At 55.3% G+C, this 16,254-nt stretch overlaps 2 protein-coding genes across 17 annotated transcripts in view; both read right to left on the bottom strand.

Moving 5' to 3' along the window:
* Window positions 1-3,967, bottom strand: part of ZNF775 (zinc finger protein 775) — a 19,433-nt gene extending 15,466 nt beyond the window's left edge. For 2 of the 7 annotated variants that reach the window (XM_057733096.1, XM_057733091.1), the window contains exon 1: window positions 3,881-3,967. The gene's annotated coding sequence lies outside the window, so the exon portion shown is untranslated. Of the gene's footprint in view, window positions 1-1,866; window positions 1,912-3,447; window positions 3,547-3,880 lie in introns of those variants that run through there. The other 5 variants (XM_057733095.1, XM_057733092.1, XM_057733093.1 and 2 more) reach the window with 4 other exon arrangements.
* REPIN1 (replication initiator 1) overlaps window positions 1-13,478 on the bottom strand; it is a 19,264-nt gene extending 5,786 nt beyond the window's left edge. Inside the window, exons 1-4 of one of the 10 annotated variants that reach the window (XM_057733087.1) lie at window positions 13,203-13,221; window positions 11,758-11,884; window positions 10,688-10,832; window positions 8,646-10,364 (exon numbers count right to left, since the gene is read on the bottom strand). In XM_057733087.1, coding sequence (XP_057589070.1) covers window positions 8,650-10,350 — 1,701 coding nt within the window. In that variant the 5' untranslated portion in view covers window positions 10,351-10,364; window positions 10,688-10,832; window positions 11,758-11,884; window positions 13,203-13,221 and the 3' untranslated portion in view covers window positions 8,646-8,649. The other 9 variants (XM_057733084.1, XM_057733090.1, XM_057733088.1 and 6 more) reach the window with 9 other exon arrangements.
* Window positions 13,479-16,254: the final 2,776 nt, after the last annotated feature.

Below are 16,254 nucleotides of genomic sequence, written 5' to 3' on the forward strand. Positions count from 1 at the left end.
ATGCCTGCTCCACAGGTGTGCTGTGAGCATCAGGCTGGAGGAAACACTAGACTTTCTGAAGCCTAGAAATCATCTTTTCTCTCTTATTACCGTGACCTGAGAACAATCCACCACTGAAGGTTCTGAGCCTTCTCTCCAAACAGCCCCCCTGCCAGCGCATTCTTCCTAAACCGTTAGTCTTCAAGCTGCTTCAGAATCTCTGGAGGCCGCCGGGCGCCCACACAGGAAGCCCAAACTCTGCTTAGCAATGGGAGCCGGCCCTGCAGAGGAACAGGGCATGGAAAGCTTTCACGGTCAAGGCTACTGGCAGGCCCGGGCTCCGCAGAGCAGCTCCAGGTACCGCGTCTCCCCGGAGATGGAGACTGGCAGGGAGAAGGGCCTTCTCCGGGCTGGGCCTCCTCTGGGCAAGGCTGTGTGGCAGCTGTAAGGAAAGCAGGGCTGGGGGCTGGGGGGCCTGAGCGCCAGGCAGGGGGCTGGACTCATGAGCTTCTGCCAGCTCAGCTCAGGCATGCCCCACGGCCTCACACCCCAGCTCTGTTGAGGGGAGGGAGCCAGTGTAGCCTCTGTCTCCCAGGACTGATTCCACAGCCCCCGGGCCCTCTCCCAAAGCCAGTCCTACCCCGGCCACTCCCACACGAGGCCTGGTCCCTGGGCTTGTGCTCTGGCTGGCCCCTGGATAATCAGCGCCCTCCCCAGGCATAGGTCCCCCACCCCTGGACCCACCAGACCTCACACCTTCCTCTCCTCCAGAGTTTCTGACCAAGGAGGACATGCAAACCAGTCCCCAACAAGTGGCTTTAAAATGGTATCAGAAAGGCAGGGCAACTGTTGCTTCCCACCTTCCATAGCCCAGTGCCCGAGGAGAGACAGGCAAGCCGAGGTCCTAGCCCAGACCAGCTGAGCATCGCCTCCACCCACCACCAGAGGCCCACCTCCACCCCACACCCCAGCAGAAGGCACGCCCAACATCCTTCCACAACTCCCACAACAACTCCCAAGCCTCCAGGGCCCCTGCCGCCCCAACTTCTTCTCCCATCACCCTCCCTTCTCTTCCCTAGTTCCTCTCCAACTTCCCGGATCTACTCACCCCTGGATCAGGTGTCCCCGTACATCCCACGCTGTTACTTCTTCCAAGCCCCGCCCCTTTCCCCTTCCCCACGTCCCCCCTCTTCCTACTTCAGCATCTTCAGACCTCAGCCTCCCAAACACTGTGTTCCTCCGCCCCAGGAGAGGGGACAGAGGTGGGGAGCAAGAGGGCAGGGCAGGCCATCATCCCACAGAAAGACCACGCTGTAGCAGAAGCAGCCCAGGACAGGGAGGCCTGAGACCCTGGGACCGGGGTTGCTTCTGATTAGCCGCATGACCCCCAGCCAGCCAGCTTCCTTCCCTGGGCCTCAGTTTCCCCATCTGCAAATGGAAATAATGCGTGGACCTCTGTATAGAATTGTTATATCAAGCAGTGGGGGGGGCGGGGAACATTGCAAAAGGACTCTGGAAAGTGTTCACAAGGTGCAAGATGAATTCTTTTTAGGTCACTGCATTGCTGTCACCCCCTCCCTACTCCCCAGTTGTCAGAACTGCACCTCAGGGTTGCCCTGATAGGAAGAGCCCAGTTTAGTGTCTTCAGTTTGCTTCAGCCAACATTCCCTGGGAACCAGGTCCCTGGCCAGCCAGGGCAGCCTCCTTATCCTGTCACGCCCACCCACCTCGCAGAGGTCCCAGATTCAACCCCACGCCAGTCCCCAAGGCACCTCCTTCCAGGACTCCTGCCCCACCCGCCCTGCCCAACATGCACACCTTTGCTGGGGCTGTCCCATCCCCACCTCCCCGCCACCAGGCCTGTCCCCCACCCCAGTCTTTGCCCACCTGTCTCCCTTTAGAAGGTAGAGCAGCACCCATATTCCTCTGCCCCAAATCCAAGACTCAGGAGCCTGCCAGGGTCCAGGGACCCCATTATCTGATCGAAGGCAAGGGATGAAATCAACAGCTAACAACACTTTGGACACGTATCACGTTTTAATTTATAAATACTTTTCCGCCCCTCGCTGCATTCAAAGGAGCTTGACAAGGATAAGCAATGTTTCTCCCTTTTTGGATGAAGAAACCAAGGCCCAGAGGGGACATTCCCTGCCTCAAAGACAGAGTTCAGGTCTCCTTCTGCACACCAGCCCGCTCTTCCCTGCAGGCCACCCCCATCCTAGGAAACCTTAAATTCCTCACTTTAGCCCTCAACAGGGGGCAGGTGCCCGGACCAGCTCTGCACTTTGCCCTGGGCATCCTTTGCCCCTCAGGGGGACTCACCAGGCCTCTCAAAACTGCCACCACCTTTCACTACCACAGAGTGCAGCCCTCACAATCCACAGGTCACTGAGTCGTACCAGTGCTATTTTAATACCTCCAATATCTCCCACTGCTGCTGCCTCAGCACTGCTCACCTGGAGACCCCATCGCTATTATAACTCATCTTGCCCCTCCAATCCATCCACCCCCCAGACTCACAGCATTTTCCTAAAATGACAATTTAGACGTGTTACGACTTTGCTTTAAATCACTTCAGTGGGTCCCCAGCACTTTCAGGTTCTGCTAAAAATTTCCTGGCAAGACCATTTAAAATCTGGCCTCTGCTCACTGCTCACTGCATCGCCAACCTACCCCATTGTCCCCAAATCCAGCTCCCTGACCTTGCCATGCCTTGGGACACCTGTGACCAGTCTTGGAATACTCTTGTCCAACTCTTCTCTGCCCAGCCGAGATCAGGAATCACTTTCACCAGGAAGCCTTTGTGGATACACCAGGCTCATTTAGGGGCCCTTCTCTGCTTAACCTGTGCACCCACCCAACGCAGCACCATCTACATGGCATAATAATCATTTGTGTCCACAACAAGACTGTAAACATCTTAACACAGGAAGTGTTGTTTCTCTCCAACACCCAGCACAAGGTCCAGCATGCTGTAAGCCAATAATAAAAATTTTAACAAAGGAACATTTAAATAAAAGAAATTTAGGTCCAAAACAGATTAGAAGCATAGAATCAACCTTCGAGTTGAAAGGAGACTAATACCCTCGAATCTCTTCATTTTAAAGATGAACTCCGGGACCCAAGGCGGACACCTAACCGTGGAGCCTGGACCTCGCAGGCCTCGCCTCGGGGCTTTGACCACACCCCACCCCAGGTCAAGTGGAGCAAGACCCACGCCAGGCTCCATCCTGCCCAAAGGGCTGGAGGGGACGGGCGGCATCTCTATACCTTCCACCTTCACGAGGGAAGAAAGCCCCAGCGCCTACCCCACCCCCACTGAGATCTTAGCTCCTGTGCCCACCTTCCTGGAATGGAGGTTTCAGGGAGACCCCTCCACACACACCTCCAGTTTCTGTGGTCTTCCCTCTCATTGTTCTCGCCCCCAATTCTCAGGCCCACGCATTTAATCATTTATTAAGCACCTACTATGTGTCACTCTGCGGCGAGCACTGGGGTTCCCGCCCTCCGGGAACTCGACCTTTGGGGGAGGCAGACACCGCTCCCGAACCCCGGGACCGGCTCTGGCAGAGCGCGCCCGGAGGGGCCGGGGGTCGGTCCCCGCGCTCACCTCCCTGCCTCTCCCGCTCTCACGCCCCCTCCTGCGCTGCCCCGGCCTGCAGCTGCTCCCCACGCACGACCCGGGCCCCTTTCCCCGTGAGCTGTGTGGGGGTGGGGAGAGTTCGGGGCTGAGAGCGCGGGGGCTCGGGGGACCCCGAGGCCGCCTCCAGCCCGAGGCTGGGCGGAGACAGCGCGGGAGGAGCGGGGCCGGGCGCTGGCCCCAAGGCGCGGTCCGTCCCTCCGCACGCCCCTCCCCGCCCGGATTCCGAGGGACTCGGAGGGAGGGGACGGGAATAAATACCTTTGACTTTGTGGCTAAGGTTAACGGGAACTGCCACCCCGGGGCGACTTGGGCACTGCGCTCCCCGGCCCCGCCAGTCCCGGGGCAGGCGGGGCGGGCACGCGCCTCTGATTGGCTGGCGGGCCTGGCCGTCCCCGGGGCCGCCCCGCCACCCGATTGGCTGCGCCTCTCAGATGACCGGCTCAGCCCTATCGGAGGAGCCTGCGGGGCGGCCCCTTTGTTCTCCGGAGCCAATGGCCGGGGTGGGCGGGCTGACCTCGCCTCCCCGGGGCCAGCCACTGCCCCGCCAGGCGTTACAGCGTCGCCGCAGGGCGCTGGGCCTGGTCTCCCGGGGGAGGGGGCTACGCCGGGTAGCTGGTGACCTGCCGGCGCGGCACCACCCGCTCCTCCTCCCCGCAGAGCTCTCCCTCCCCGTCCCGGCCCCGCAGACGCGCGCTCTAAAACCCATCCAGTCTCTCTGCAACTCTCCGTCCGACGCGACGCCTGCGACGCGCCCGCACCGCCCTTGGTGCCGCGATCCGGGGGAACAAGACCCACGAACCCCGCTCCGGCGATCACACTCGAGTGTGCCTGTGACATGGTGATGGCACCTGGCACTACAGCGCACCAGGTGTTAGAGTGAGATGTGCGAGTCTCGTGCGACGAGAGAAATCGCTCTCCACACTCGCGCGGCCCTAGGCACGTCGTAGGCGAGTGATAAACGATCCCGGGGTCTCCAAGACAGACTTAGACATCATTAAATCCAACCCCTCGCCTTCCAGCCGAGGAAACAGCGACCAGCCTTCCTAGGTCGAGTGTTACTGCTTATTTAGAGGCAGGGTCCAGATGGCCAAGGACGGTCTTCTGTTCCCAGAGACCTTGAGGAAAGAGAATTTTCTCATCTACCCAACCTGATGGAAAAGACATGCTCCTTTATGTCAATAAAATTCCTCACTGCTACCTCAAAAGGGGCCGGCCAGCCAGGATAACTCCCACTGGCAGATTCTCTTGGGAGCTGCTTAGAAACTGCTTTTGGGACATGAGGTTGATAGCAAGAGAAGCTGGCCTCACTCTGAGACTTCCTACAAACCTTACTGTTAAGCCCACGGGCCTTATTCTAATGTCAGCAGCTGCCCTACTAGGCGTTTGCCACGGGCCCAGCAGCTGTTGAGCCTCATAGAACAATAGAAACCAGGGACCCAATCCTATCAGTTTTGCCACAATCTTCTTGTGCAGTCTTTACAAAAGATACTTTCTGTCCCTGGACTTTGACTTATTCATCTGTAAGAGTTAATAATTTTCTAGTTACAGTCAGCCTTCCATGTCGGCAGGTTCCACATCCGTGAATTCAACCAACATCAGACTGAAAATATTCTGGGGCGGGGGCGGCGGGGGGGGGGTGGGAGCTCCACGAAGTTCCAAAAAGCAAAATTCAAAGCAATACTTTGCATTTCCCCTGGCACAGGCAACTATGTACATAGCATTTACACTGTATTAAGTATTATAAGTAATCTAGAGATGATTTAAAGTATACAGGAGGATGTGAGTGCATAGCTTATATGCAAATACAATGCCATTTTATATAAGGGACTCCAGCATCCAAAGATTTTGTTATCCACAGAGGGAGAGGGGAGAGGTATTCCTGGAAACAGCCCCCCGGAGGATACTGAGGGACAACTGGGTTTTTGCAGGACCGTAATTGGTTCTATCCTCTACAGAAGCATTCGTAAAGTGTAAAACTCTGCTCAGAGGCCAGACATCACTAGGCCATCGACTCTTTAAATAGAGTCTCATTCATCTTATTTTCTGAGTACCTACTGGAAGTTCAACCAAGACTTGTGGAATTCCAGCATTGTAGTGCCACATCTGCCACTGGGTACGAGTGGGAAAGTCATCTCCACTCTCTAGGCCTGTTTCTTCCTTCTACAGAGTGGAAGACTTCCTCCAGATTGACATTTCATGACCAAGGGTACTTCAAGGGTGGAAACAATGAAGCACATCTGGGATCCTATTTCCATTAAGCGAAAAAAGGGGAGTGTGTTTGCAAGTGCATAGGAAAAATGTCCAGAAGATCACCCTCAAACTCTACAGGATGCAAAGAGAAAAGCCATGGGGTGTGGGGGAGTGGGGGAAATAACTTTTACATTAAAAAATAAATCTAAATTATGTCTGCATTGTTTAATTTTGACAAGATAATTTAATACTTTTGTAATTATAGAAGAGAAAAGGGAAAAAAAGGACTCTTTAGAAGAGAAGGGCAGCTCCTGTCAGCAAAAGGCTGACCCCTCCAACAGGGCAGTCCCTCCTTCAAGACTGCTGTCAGCATGTGCCCCCTGAGGGACTTGGGAAGGAACCACGGGCAAATTCACTCTGTCCTTGCCTTACCAGCCCCCCCAAGGCCACTTCCATGGCTGTCCCTGAACTTTGGTCCTCTCCTCACCATCTCTGCCCAAAAGCAGTGGGCAGCATAGCATTAGAGGACCCAATGCCAGGCATTTCCTTTACAAGTAATGATTTTTCAAAAAGTCAGGACCCCTGATCACATTCCCTCTCCTTCATCCTTTCCTCACCCCCACCCCCAATCCTAACTCTAGATGCCTGCGAATCTGTCCTCTGTTCCCTGCCCATCATCCCCAGACATCTAGCTGCTTTCCTGGTCATCCCACAAAAAAGCATTGCTCCCTTCCCTTGAAGCCCTGAGCTCCCTTAACGAGACAGACTTAAGCGAGGCTTTCTTGAGACAATGCTCCCAGGCCTGAGAGAGATAATGTGCCACCAACTACACAGGTGTTGAAGTGGCCTCATGACCCGATAAATCAGTATAAAGCTTTGAAGCTGTCTGCTTCCATCCTACGCGCTTGGAACCCCACCCACCCCTCATCCATCTCTCTCTGCTCGCGATTCATGTACAGGTATAAGTCCTCCCAGACTTAGGCCTCTTAGGGGTAAGACTGGGTCTTATTTTGTAAGCCCTGAGTTTCTTTTCGCGTTGAGCACACAATAGGCATTTAATACTTGTCTTCACCAAAAGCAGCAGCACTGCATTTGCCCGATAAAACATGCAGCAGTGGTCAAGAGCATGGGTTTTGGGTTGAACAGACCGGGGTTTGTATTGCTTCTGGTGATTACCAGTTACATGACCTTAAGCAAATGTTTTCATCTGTAAAAAGAGTACTTAGCAAACTCTGAACTGTTAGATAATTTAGGTAAACTTCTTCCCAAAGTGCCCGTCATAGTAACAAATTGTGGTTGCACCATACTCTGTGCTAGGTGCTGGAAATCTATGCAGAAACTACTAAGACAGTCAGGAAAAGGGCCTATCGATACCTGTCAAAAACAGGCACTCAAATACGTATGGAACAGCCAGCGCAGGGAAGCATACGTAGTAAAAGATATGAGAGCTGTAGCAGGTCAGCCAGGGTGGCAGAGCAGGACAGAATCAAGTCAGGCCTTTTCTCCCTGACAATTGACACCCAGCAAAGCTGACTTGACCCCCCAGAAGGCTGGACCCCTAGAGAGGAAACCCCACTTGCTGAATGTGCCTGACCCTACCCCGGGGAAGTACAGGCAGGGTGCAGAGAAGCTTGACAAGTCCGGCCACTTGGCCTGTCACCCACCCCAACCCCCGTTGGTGCAGAGCTGCTGCCCCTTCCTCCAACTCCACAACTCCCCAGGAGAAAGGAATACTTCTCAGCCACTGGTTCTAAAACCAGATCTTTATTCTCTAGTTTGAAAAGGAGGGTAAGTGGTTGTGTTTAGTTCCAGAGAACAAACAAAGCCCAACAGTAGAAATTACAGGGAAGCAGATTCATTCATTATAAGGAAGAATTTCTAACAATTAGAATTATCCTACAATAGAATCAGGGCCTCAGAGGGTGGGGGGACTCCCTGTTACCTAAGTGCTCAAGCAGAGGCTGGGTGTCCACACATTAGAATGCTGAAAGGGAAGCTCACCCTCATTTCCTGTCAGTTGACCCTCCATTATCAATGGGGCGGGCCTCCCCACAACATCTTGGGTTCTGAAAGGAGTGAAGGCGGGCTGGGGTGTTCAGACAAAAGCCCTGACACAGGGCGGCTAACAGCCAGAGGATGCTCTTAAGCCCCCGGGGAGGGTGGTGGATGAAGTCAAAGCAATGAGGAAATGCCTGCCCCACCCCCTCCCCCAGGGGTGCGGTGATCTTCCGGGAGCAAGGGAAGCCAAGCACTAACAGTAGATGGGTCTCTCCAAGTCTGGGTGCCTGTGCAACAGCAGGAGGGAGGGGACGAGGTGGGGCAGGCTGGAGCAGCTCAGCTTCGCCTCCCACTACTGGAAAAAGCCCAGGCGCTGCCCAACGAGGCCGGCAGGTTCTCCCAGGTGTATCCAGCTGGTCCACTTTTCCTCCCGGGCGCTCATTCACTAAGGACTGAAGCACACCTACTTCCAAAAAAAAACGAGCTGAAGGAACTCATAACAGGAGACAGGGACATTAAGGCGTTAACACCAGAAGAGAGGGGTCTTCCTGTCCACTGGTGGTCCCTCCTGCAGAGGGCTCTAAGGGGTGGGTGGAGAGCTGCTATTGCTATTTTTCCAGGGCACAGGACAGTCAGGACCAAACCTTAGCAAACACCAGCTGGAGGCTGGGGTCCCTGCTCTGCAAGTGGACTCCCTGATTGCAACGGTAGGGGCCCTCCCTCTCTAACGGGGCCGGATCACCCCACCTCTCCCCTCCCTCGCCTACAGAAGCAGCACAGGGCACAGTGTGAATGATGCCCAGGCCTGCCCTCCCCCGGCCCCCGCCGCCCCTACCCCCTCAGACGTCATGCTTCTTCTGATGGGCCAGAAGCTTCTCCTCGTCGTCAAAGGTCTGGCCACAGATGGCGCAGCAGAAGGCGCCGTCCCGGATGTGGCTCTTGCGGTGGGTGATGAGGTTGGACTTCTGGCTGAAGCTGCGGTCGCAGTCAGGGCAGGCGTAGGGGCGCTCGCCCGTGTGGATGCGCCGATGGGACACCAGGTTGGACTTCTGGCTGAAGGCTTTGCCGCAGTCGGGGCAGACGTAGGGCTTCTCGCCCGTGTGGATGCGCCGGTGGGCGGCCAGGTAGGGCTTGTGGCGGAAAGCCTTCCCGCAGTCCGGGCAGACGAAGGGCCGCTCGGGCGCGTGGTCGCGCCGGTGGGCGGCCAGGTGGCTCCCCTGGGAGAAGCGGCGCCCGCACTCCTCGCAGGCAAAGGGCCGCTCGCCGGAGTGGACCCGGGAGTGGGCCACCAGGTGGGTCTTCTTGCCGAAGTTCTTCCCGCACTCGGCGCAGGTGAAGGGGCGCTCGCCCGTGTGCTGCCGCTGGTGGGCCCGCAGGAAGCGCTCCAGCCGGAAGCTCCGCCCACAGTCCTCGCAGCTGTACAGAGAGGGCGGGGCCTCCGCCGGGGCCCGCGGCCGCTCCCCTGCGGCCCCCGGAGGCTCGGGGGCCGGCTTCAGCGGGGGCTCCGGGGCGGGCTCTGACGAGGGCTCCGGGGGGCGGACGGGCAGCTGGGGGCTCCCCGAGCCGGGGGCACCCTGGGCAGAGCCTTCGGAGCGCTTGTGGATCTTGCTGTGCGACAGCAGGTTGGGTTTGTGGCGGAAGCGGCGGCCGCACTCGGTGCACGGGTAGGGCTTCTCGCCCGTGTGGATGCGCCGGTGCGAGGTCAGGTAGGGCTTATTGGTGAAGCGCTTCCCGCACTCGGGGCACTGGTGGGGCCGCTCGCCCGTGTGCACGCGGCGGTGGGCGATCAGGTTGGGCTTGTGGCGGAAGCGCTTGCCGCAGCAGGCACACTGGAAGGGGCGGTCGACGGCGTCTCCACCCGGCCGGGGCGCGGTCACCGCCGGGCGGCCCCGGGGCCGGGGCCCGAGAGCCTTGGCCGCTGCCTCTTCCAGGGCCTCGGCCACGTGAACCCGCTTGTGAGCAACCAGCTGGTCCCACTGGGCGAAGCTGCGGCCGCAGTTGCCGCATATGAAGGGCCGGGCCTCGGGGGCCGGCGGGTGGCAGCGCCGCAGATGGGCCCGCAGCTGCTTTCTCCGCCAGAAGCGTCTCTCGCAGTCGGGACAGGCGATGGGCCGCTTTGCCGCCGAGTGGGCCCGCAGGTGCAGAACCAGGGCCACCCAGCCTCGGAAGCTCTGCCCGCAGAGGTGGCAGGCGAAGCCCAGGTCTGGGGTGGCGGATGCATGGAGCTGGCAGTGCAGTGCCAAGAAAGGGGCATGGCGGAAGCGACGGCCACATTCAGGACAGGGCAGGGGCAGGCGGGCCTGGCAGCGCCTGGCGTGAAGCCAGAGGGCCACCCAGCCCGGGAAGTGCCTTCGACAGTGGGCACAACGATGGGCCCGACTTGGGGCCTGGCCGCCCTTCTGGGCCAGCGCAGTGCCTTGTAACCTCAGCCCCTGGGGCTCCTTCTCCACGGTCTGCCGCGACTCCTGGGAGGGCCCTGAAAGGAGTCGGGGCTGGGCGGGGCCCATGGCCACGGGGCCCCTGCAGCGACGTTCCAGCATCGGTTCTTCCTCTGCTGGGGGTGGAAAGGCACAGTCACTCTACAGAGCCTCACAGCCTGCCCCCAGTTCCTCCCCTGCAGATCCCAGGCCCAAGAGGAGCTGGCCCCTCTGCACTCCTCAAGCCTGGAATCTACACTACTAGACTACTCTTCTAGGTCCTTGCATTATATGATTTCAATCTTAGGCTTCTAGATACCAATCTGTCAAGTCTTTACTAACGCTGGAAACTACCAGAAGGAAGAACACTGACACTTCTTGGAATCCCCCTCAGCCCGTGGCTGACATGGAGTAAACTCTCCAATGTTGGCTGCACAAACATTCCTGCCTTAGGACGTACCAGAAAACACAGTCACCTCTTCCTACTGCGCTTTACGCTTTTCCAAGTGTTTCCCCGCTGCCCTCTCCTTGTTTCTACGATTTCCTGTTGCTGTATCTGAGCTTCACAGCAACTCAGCGAGGCTGGACGAGAGACATTAAGCTGGCTGTTTGACAGATGAAGCAAATGTGACATGTTACAGGGTGATGGGACTTGCCCGAGAGCACACAGTAAACCAACAGCAGAACCAGGACGAGGGTTCTAAATTCCCAGACCAACGTTCTTTCCTGTAAAATACCTGAGTTTGTAAAGATGTCACAGAAAGAAATTCCTGTAGCCTCTCATTCCTATGACCCTCTCCTGGGCTCTAATCTAATCCAATCTTGGGGAAGGCACTTTGGCCTCCTTAACCTCAGTCTCTCACGGGAACAGCCGGGACAGCCAGTGAGAGCGGCCCTTCTCAGGACCAGGAGAGGAGCACTTGATGCTACTGCCAGCCCAGCACGATGCCAGGCCATTGTCTGCCCAGACTGTGCCCACATTCTGCCCGCCACCCCCACACACAATTAGAACATTGCAGGAAGGAGAGCGCTCTTGAATCCAAGAACACCCACAGCCTGCTGCCCTCCGGGGCGATCTTGTCTCTGCCTCCCTCTGGTGATAAGGATTACTGGGGCAAGAAAAGGGGAGGAAGGAAGAGACTGTAATCTCTGTCCCCTGCCCGGTCCTGCCCCAGCCCTGCCAGGGGCTGCCACACAGTCAACTCTTCCAGAGCTGGGGAGCCCAGATGGCTGCAGGAGAGCCTCCTACACCCACTGCGAGGTGGCGTGACGGTTAGACTCCTACGGGACCTTCACTGCCTGCTCGCAAGTTCCAGACACGTCCTCCAAATTCCCCGGAGCCTGTACTCTTCTCCAGGAGCACAGACATGACTCATTCCCAATGATCAGACTGAGCACAGGGAAGACTCCCAGGACGTGAGAACGTGACCCTTCCCCCGGGCAGGCGCCTTCCTTCCACCAGGATGGGGAGGCCTGAGCACTGAGGCCGTGGCATGGTTCAAGAACCCAACAAAGAAGGCCACACTCTACCCTGGAGGCTGTGGAGCAGGAGATGAGGCTTTTTCCAGCTCCTCCCGGGGAGGCTCCTGGGGATACTTCTGCGGCTGGAGCGCCTGCTTCGGCCCACACTCTGGTAGCCCCCAGATGTCAGAGAAAACTGCAGCAGTAAAGACACCCCTACCCCCATGGCAGAGCTCAGACCTCTGACGGCAGAGAGGCCAGCCTTACCTGTGGGGAGGGGAGAGAAAACATGCATGAGGCTCCGAGCTCCCCTAGGGCAGTCATCTTTGTGTCCTCGCCAGCCACAACCCCCTCCCCCACCCCTGCCCCACACCCCGCCTGGCAGAGTGACCTTAATGGATATTGGATTAATAAATGAACCTGGCCCCTTCACCAAGAAAGCACAGGGCTGCGTTTGGGGGTGACTTCCTCCACTGGTAAGGTCACACCATGAACTGTCCGTGCTAGTGGCCAAAAGGCCGGCTTGTGGCAGGAACTCTGGAATCCCTGCTGGCTCCCCTCCCCCCACCCTCCTCCCAACAGGAATTCCAGGCCGGTTTCCCAGGGGGCTGCGCAGGCGAGCTCGTGTGACCAGGACTCGGTCAGAATCCCCGGGCGCGTCCTGGGTGGCAAAAGGCCGTGGAGACCCCACATCCCCCTTTTGTATTCGTGCGTGTCCTCCCACGCCCGGTGCACGTTCGCGAACACACGGCTCCGCGCTCCCCGAGGGGGCCCTTTCCCGTCCCCACGCAGAGCGCAGCTCGCGGAGCCTGTGCGCAGGTGCGCGGGCTCGCCGCCCCCCCGGTCCGGCAGTGTCCCCCCCCACCCCCCGCAGCGCGCACACGGTCACGCGCCCGGCAGGTAGGGCCGCCCCGCCACGGGCTCGCGTGGACCCCCGCGTCCTGCCCGGGACGAACCTCTCCGGCGGGGAGCGCGGAGCCGCGTCGCGCGTCCATGGGGCCGGAAAGCCGGCGCCGGCGGCCGCGCTCCCCACCCCGCCGCGGCGACAGCAGCAGGTTCGAGTTCACCACTGCCAGGCCCGTGCCCAGCCCCCCCGCCGGTTCCCAGCGCCACGTGACTACAGGAGCTGCCGAGGGTCAGTCGCGGGCTCGGGCCGGCGGCCGCGGCCGGAGGGCGGGGCGGGCATCGGGGCCGGCCGCGCGGGGTCCCTCTCCCGCCCCCAGCGCCCCCTCGTGGGCCGGGCCGGGGCCGGAGCCGGGGCCGGGGGCGGCCGCCGCGGGCCCGACTCCGTTGCCATGGCGACCGCAGCCCGGATTTTCCGGGACGGGCCCGGCTCAAGTTTCCCGACCCTTTGTCCCTACGGAGGACGCGCGTCCCTGGGCGACCGCGTGGCCAGACCGCGGTCACTCGGCTAGACCCGGCCTCGCTGGCGTGAGCGCTCCTAGTGGCACGAGGCTTCGCGAGGGCGCCCCCCCACCCCGGGCTGCCCCCTCCTCTTCTCCGGCCACCTCGACCTTTGGCCTCGCCGCGGACCCCGAATACCGCGGGGAACGAGCCCGGCCGGGGGCGCGGCTGACCCGAGAGCCTGCCTTCTGGGCTGCTTAGAGCTGGAGAAAGGAAAGGCCCATCGGGTGAACTTTGAAAAGGGCATGCCTTCGCTTCCAGAAATTAGCGGGCGCCCCAGCTTCCGTGGCCGCGGGGCGCGGGACCGAGGCCGGGGCGCAGGGCGGTCCTCGCCCCCCCGGGCGTTTCGCTGGGAAACCACCGCAGGCGGTTGGCGAGTGCGGAGGCAGGTGCGAGTCTGCGCCCGTGACTCACCGGCTGGCAGGTGGCCTTGGCTTTGCGAACGAAACACTCCCTGGGTGTTCCAGGCTTGTACAGTTTCACGCACTTCTGTGCTTTCCAACACAGGCAACTTTCTAATTGCACAGTTATTTTTAAAACACAAAATCTGTTGCATTAATAGGAAATAAAATACAAAAATCTCTCATACTTTTACCGCCTAGAGTCAATTACATTTAATATCTTGGTGTGTATCATCGGGCATTTTTTCTATGCTTATCTATTCTTGTTTGACGTTGGGATAATGCTTTACAAAGGTGTATTCTGCCTTTTTCACTTAGTATTGTGAATTTTCTGCCGTTTTATTAGATATTCTCCTATAACATAATTCATAATTGCACATACATTTTCTACTTTTATATATCATTATGGATTCACATTTTATTGCACATGCTGGATTTAAAAATTCTAGCAGTGGGGAGCTGCTAAGTCAAAGGCAAAGTATGTTTTTCAAATGTTTTCTAAACTATCTTCAAGGAAAATATATTGGTTTTCTTTTGAGAAATGCCCCTTTTTCCATATCCTTGAAAACACAGACGAGTTTTTCAAATTTAATTTAAAGTTATTTCCATTGTTTGGAATTTTGTTTCTTAAATTACTAGTTAACAGGCTTGTTTTTTCACATAGTTATTAACTGTATTTTCTCTTTTGTGAATTTGCTTATGTCCCTTTGCTCACTTTTCTGTTTGTCCATTTTAAAAAGTTGGGAGATTGACTCCTGGGTATATATCTGAATAAAACGAAAACATTAATTCAAAAAGATACATGCACCCCAAGTTCATAGCAGCATTATTTACAATAGCCAAGATACAGAAACAACCTGTGTCCATCAACAGACAAATGGATAAAGAAGTTGTGGTGTACATATACAACGGAATACTACTTAGCTATAAAAGAATGAAATGTTGCCATTTGCAACAATGTGAATGGACCTGGAGGGTATTATGCTTAGTGAAGGAAAGACAAATACAGTATGTTATCACTTACATGTCAAATCTAAAAAAATAAAACAAAAAAGAAACAGATTCACAGATATACAGACAACAAACTAGTGGTTACCAGCAGGAAGAGGGAAGGAGGGAGGGGCAAGATAGGAGTAGGGGGTTAAGAGGTACAAACTACTTTATAGAAAATAAACCACAAGGCTACATCATACAGCACAGGGAATATAGCCAATATTTTATAATAACTATAAATGGAGTATAATCTATAAGAATTTGAATCACTATGCTGTACACTTGAAACTGATATTGTAAATCAACACTACCTCAAAAATAAGTTGGGAAATTGGTTTTATTTCACATGCTTGGGAGGGCACGCCTTATAAAGTAAAAGCCTTTTATGGTTTACCTGCCTTTGGTGTTATGTTTAGAGCAGCCACACCACCCCTCATTAAATTTTATATTTGTATTTTTATCACAGAAAATAAGTTGCAATATCTGTTAGTGTAAGTACTCCCCCTATACACAGATTCCTTTTTTCCCCCAAAACTTTCTCGGCTAAAATCACTCATTTGTCGCCTCTCGCCTTCTGACATGGCCCACACTCTGTCTGTGGGTTGTGTTTCTCTCTAAATAAATCCACTTCTTACCTAAAAAAATAAACAAATAAAATAAAAAATAAAATCGCTCATTTATTCTTCCAAATGAACTTCAGAATTTCTTGTCAATATGTAAAATTTTTTCTTGTCAATATGTAAAATTTTCTCTTGTCATTATTTAAAAAATCCACTTGAAGAGATTTAAGATTCATGTTCCTCCATTTGTTCAGGTCTTATTTTACCTCTCACAGTCAAGTTTTCTATTCATAGATTAAATAATATAACTTTTATACTTTTCCTATAATAAAATTTACAAATATGAAAAAAATGTTGTCAGAGTCTTAAGGTTCAGAAAATATGGTAGACTGTATATTGTAGCATGTGGGTCAAGTTTGTGGTTACAGAAGAGTGGATTTTTCTATAAGTTATCAGAAGATATGTTTTCACCTAAATACTTAGTAATGATAGTTAATATGTAGGGAGTCTTTATTTTGTGTCAGACATGGTGATAAACTCTTCACATAAGTATCTCATTTAATCCACTTAACCCTAGGAAGCATACTCCTCTAGTCCTCCTTTTACAAATGAAACAACTGAGACTCAGAGATGTTAAGGAACTTGCCCAACGCCACACAGCTGGATTGCGGCTGTTAGGAACCTGGCCCCGCTCTTCACCACTAAAATTGTGTGTCTGGGAAAAGCAACAAGTGCTGAGTCCAGCACAGAATAACTGTGAAATACCTGTTAGTTCACACATAAACGTGGTGCATCAACGCTACTTGATCACTATGATACATTCCCGGGAGAACCCTCCAGGGGAATTCCTTCACAAAATGTCTTCATCTGTCTGTCATCAGTCTCAGCAGAAAGGCTCTTCCCTTAAACAAGGCCCTAACGACTCCCCAGGCCCCAGCTCCCTCTACAAGTGTCCTCTTGCCCAGGCAGGAGTTATTCACCTGTTGTACCCTCCTCTTTTGGCAAAGACAAAGGAAACTAAGTATAGAACGACAGGGCCTTCACTCTGCAGAGAGAAAATGCAAAGGAGTGGTGAGGGATTCCTGAGCCTTTATGCCACTCAGAAATTCTGGGCCTTTGTATTCAGGACTTCACCCCGAATATGCCTTAGAAAAGGATGTAGCGAGGGATGGTGCCGTGACCAGCCAGATGGCCACATGGCCAAGCCC

The sequence above is a fragment of the Hippopotamus amphibius genome, chromosome 4 (genome assembly GCF_030028045.1).
Source record: "Hippopotamus amphibius kiboko isolate mHipAmp2 chromosome 4, mHipAmp2.hap2, whole genome shotgun sequence".
Taxonomy (NCBI): Eukaryota; Metazoa; Chordata; class Mammalia; order Artiodactyla; family Hippopotamidae; genus Hippopotamus; species Hippopotamus amphibius.